This window comes from Poecilia reticulata, chromosome 16 (genome assembly GCF_904066995.2).
Source record: "Poecilia reticulata chromosome 16, P_reticulata-male-v2, whole genome shotgun sequence".
Lineage (NCBI taxonomy): Eukaryota > Metazoa > Chordata > Actinopteri > Cyprinodontiformes > Poeciliidae > Poecilia > Poecilia reticulata.
Genome location: NC_088845.1, coordinates 12,024,322 through 12,028,078, shown reverse-complemented (window position 1 = coordinate 12,028,078; position 3,757 = coordinate 12,024,322). Strand labels below are relative to the sequence as shown.

The window sequence follows — 3,757 nt, the reverse complement described above, 5'->3', positions numbered from 1 at the left end:
TTACAATAAAGGTGCAATATTCTTCTGATATGATAAAAAGAAAAACCTTCTTTAGACAATATCTTAACAGATCTCCAAAGTGCAACTAGAAGAGAAACATTACCATATGAAGTTGTGTCTTCAGTATCACATACAGTAACTTTTATTACTGAATTTCATTGGGTAATAAAGGTGAACAAAGTGTGTTCATAACAGTTCAGGATGAGGCCCATTAAACTTTAAACTTCCTCCTCAACATGTAACCTTAGAGACATTAAACTCTACGTCAATGGAATTTGAACTCTCTTTCATATCGAGTCAGTAAATTTTTCCTGATCTGAAACTTTGTTTTTTTAGCTTACCTCAATTGTTTACTTATTCTTTGTCATTTCATGTTAATTGTTGAGACGGAACAAGTAGCAGTGTTTAAATTCATTGTGAACGTGGGACAAGCACTTGACATGTTGCTACAACTGTTGCGGATGAATTTGGTACTTTGTAATTATGTGGTTTCTAATAATGACACAAATGTTCAGTTGCTGATCCTTGTGCATTTGGAGGTGTTATATCACTGTTTTCTTTTTAAACCATCCAATTATAACTGTAGTGTGATTCTGCACACTACAGAATCACACTACAGTTAGTGTGGTTCTAATTGTAGTCTGTCTTTTATAACATTAACTTTTCTGTTAATTTCATAATGTATTAGAAAACTGTCACTACATGAGATATTTTAAAAACAAGTTTGTCAGAATGAATTTATTTTGATGTATTTTGTACATCAAGAAATATACATATTCTAATAGTATTACAAAGTCCAAACACAAAGACAAACCTGCATTTTCCACTTTTTACTCTCAGTTACAAAAGGTTATTGACAAAGTCTGAATAAGTAATCAGGCAAATCTATATAGATTCTTCTCAGAATATTGTAGCAATTTATTCAACTATTGCAACTATGGAGCGGTTTCAGTCACACAGCGCCATCTAGTGGCGTCAGAAATTATCACGCACAAAAGTGCAACACTTATGCAATTTTAACACAACTAGGTGACGAATTTCCACTTTTCACTTGGGAAACTTCCAGTTTTGTGACTCACAATGATTTCATCACTATGTAATTTCTTTTGTTGTGAAATGTTTGAACTAATAATTTAAAAATCAAACGTTCAGAGGCAAGATTACTTATTCAAGCAGAGATGAAGACTGTGCTGAAAAAGACTCTTTCCTGTGCTCTGCTGCTGGCACTCCTGGGTGAGAAAACCTATTTTTTACATGTACTTATTTGTAATCTCTATATATTAGCATTCTTTGTTATAAATTTAAAAATAAAGAATATCTTTACTCAATATTGACATTTGTTTAAATGCTTTAATCAGGAATAAAAAGAACACTCTATCTTCACGTTATAACCACAGTTGTTAACACTCATGTCGACTCTTCCTCATCCTCAGGTTCACCAGGATTCGGTGCATCCATGCAGATCTCCTGGACCGGCAGGGTGACCGCTGGCTCCCTCACCACCTTCACTTGCTCTTCGTCCTGTTTTCCAAACTGCATCTACAGCTGGAACTTTAATGGCAGGAGGGTCAATGGGAGCACATTATCCTGGACACCAAATGGACAGGACGTTTCAGTGGAACTGCAGTGCATCGTCTACAATAACAAAACAGGAATCTCCAGACGCACAACCACCATCGTAGAGATTTGGAGTAAGTACAGAGTAACTAATTGTATTTGGTCAAAAATTTAACGCAGGAAGTGTGTGTGAATGTTCTGTAGATATATATTTTTAGTCATTTTGCTATAAATAGCTAGATCATCTTTCTTAGTCAGGTGAATGAATGGAAACGTAATAAGCTGCATTGTGTCTGATTAGAAAGTATGTTTCTAAACTTTGCATGTTTTTATCCTAGAAGTTTTTTAATTATTCCAAACAAATAGTAAATTGTACATAAAAAGTAATAATGTAAAAGTCTAAAATGCAGATGGATGCTTGACACAGTTTTCAACATTTTGTTTACCTTGACTTGATTCATATTGAACCAACATCTATGGAAAGGAATTTGCTTCCTACATTTTTTGATATTATTGTGTACTTTGACTTAAAAGGACAAACTAAACCCTTTATTTTGGTGAATGTAATTTATTATTAAGTTCTTTCAGCCTAACCAAAATGTAAACGAACTGAAGTCCTTCTTTCCTTTGGATCTTGTGTAACAGACCCGGTCTCTGTGCGGATCAGTCCTCCAAACATCGTCCCATCTCTCAACCAGCCTCTCAGTTTGCGTTGCCAGGATTCTGCATCCAGAGACCACCAGGATCCGTCAGACATTGTCTGGTATAAAGACGGACAGAAAGTGACTCTGCGTGAGAATATGAGGTTCCTTCACAACAATCTCACTCTTCACTTTGACTCCCTGCTCTCCTCTGATGCCGGTTTCTATCAGTGTGACATTTATCTGCCAACATCCAAGACGAGAGTTTACAGCCTGGGATTTCTGCTCAGCTGTAAGTTTACATCTGGAGGAAAAGATTAAGTAACTACAAACATTATTGTGACATGTTCTGAACTCTTGACTCTTTTGCAGTTGATCCGTGGAACGTCACCATCAGCGGGCCTGACGTTGTGTTTCCTGGCAGGTTGAGTCAGTTCACCTGTCTGACCAGCTGCACCATAAATGTTGAATGCAGTATTAGGTGGGAGTTCAGAGGAGGTTTCCCTGTAGGAACCTACTTTTCAGTCAACACAAATCGCCTCAAGTGGACTCCCTCCAATCCTGGGACGTTTCAGAACTTCACATGTATCGCAGAGAACAAAGCCACAGGACGCTCAGCCGAATACACAAAGATGGTGGAAGTTAAAGGTAACAACCGATCCGCAGTATGTAGTCTTTTGTCTAATAATATATGAGCAATATGTTAATTTATATTTTTTTCTATATCGTTAAACAGGTGTTCCAGTTTCTGGATCAGAGGTGCGGTTCAGTGAACTTTCACTGCTGGTTTTCTGTTTCTTTTTGATTCACACAACTGTTACCTGGATTTAAGTTTTAAATTATATATTTTTATGCTATTTATTTGTAACATTTCCTCAGTTTGTCTGTTTTACTGTTATTACACTTGATTACACAAAGCTGCTAAACAAAACAAAATGTAACAATCAGGTTAAACCTTAAATAACTTAATTACCTTAATTTATTTGTTGAGTTTTTGTTAGTCTGATGCTGCATTGATCAATAATAAATGATCTGTTTATTATGAAAGACTGGGCTGTTCTCTTTTTCAAAAACACCTTCTACATAACGTCAAGTGTTTTCATGACGCATTTGTCTAAGGAAAGTTCAGGCTTATGAAAGAGGTTGTGAAAAAAGTTATTATTGCTAAAATTTAAATGACTCTTCATTAAAGTTCAGTGACCAGTCCATTACATCACATCCTGTATTGTTTTCTAAAATTCTCTAAGGTGAAACGATTAAGAATAATAGTTATATGTTGGATCAGACATGTTTTTGTGCATTATATCTGCTAACAGACCAGCCTCAGTAATATTGGTCTTTTTATCGCTCAGTGTTTGACTTCACATTCCTAGGAGTACGAGTTAAAGTCAGAACATTATGAACAGGTTCTTCTTAATTTGTCCAGGGCTTATCATTTTTTGGTGATGACTCATCAGTCTTTTTTGTGTCCGTCTGAAGCTGAGCAAATACAACAGATAAGTATATCACTCTGAGCAAACTCAGGATGACTGAGGTTTTCTTGTTGTGCCCTGATTTTC

At 35.9% G+C, this 3,757-nt stretch overlaps 1 protein-coding gene across 1 annotated transcript; it reads left to right on the top strand.

The window, feature by feature from the left end:
- The first annotated feature begins 1,169 nt into the window (after positions 1-1,169).
- On the top strand, positions 1,170-3,204 carry LOC145555289 (brother of CDO-like). Its single transcript, XM_081616875.1, has 5 exons — positions 1,170-1,233; positions 1,434-1,691; positions 2,203-2,490; positions 2,571-2,846; positions 2,935-3,204. Exons 1-5 carry the CDS (start codon positions 1,179-1,181, stop codon positions 3,027-3,029), a joined length of 972 nt encoding a protein of 323 aa, XP_081473001.1. The 5' UTR covers positions 1,170-1,178; the 3' UTR covers positions 3,030-3,204.
- The last annotated feature ends 553 nt before the right edge of the window (positions 3,205-3,757 follow it).

What these genes read in the sequence shown, in the direction of transcription:
- LOC145555289 (XM_081616875.1), top strand. Translation starts at nt 1,179, where the DNA reads ATGAAGACTGTGCTGAAAAAGACTCTTTCCTGTGCTCTGCTGCTGGCA. An exon ending in CACCATCGTAGAGATTTGGA is followed by an intron (nt 1,692 to 2,202) that starts GTAAGTACAGAG and finishes CTTGTGTAACAG; the next exon opens with ACCCGGTCTCTGTGCGGATC. An exon ending in CCTGGGATTTCTGCTCAGCT is followed by an intron (nt 2,491 to 2,570) that starts GTAAGTTTACAT and finishes ACTCTTTTGCAG; the next exon opens with TTGATCCGTGGAACGTCACC.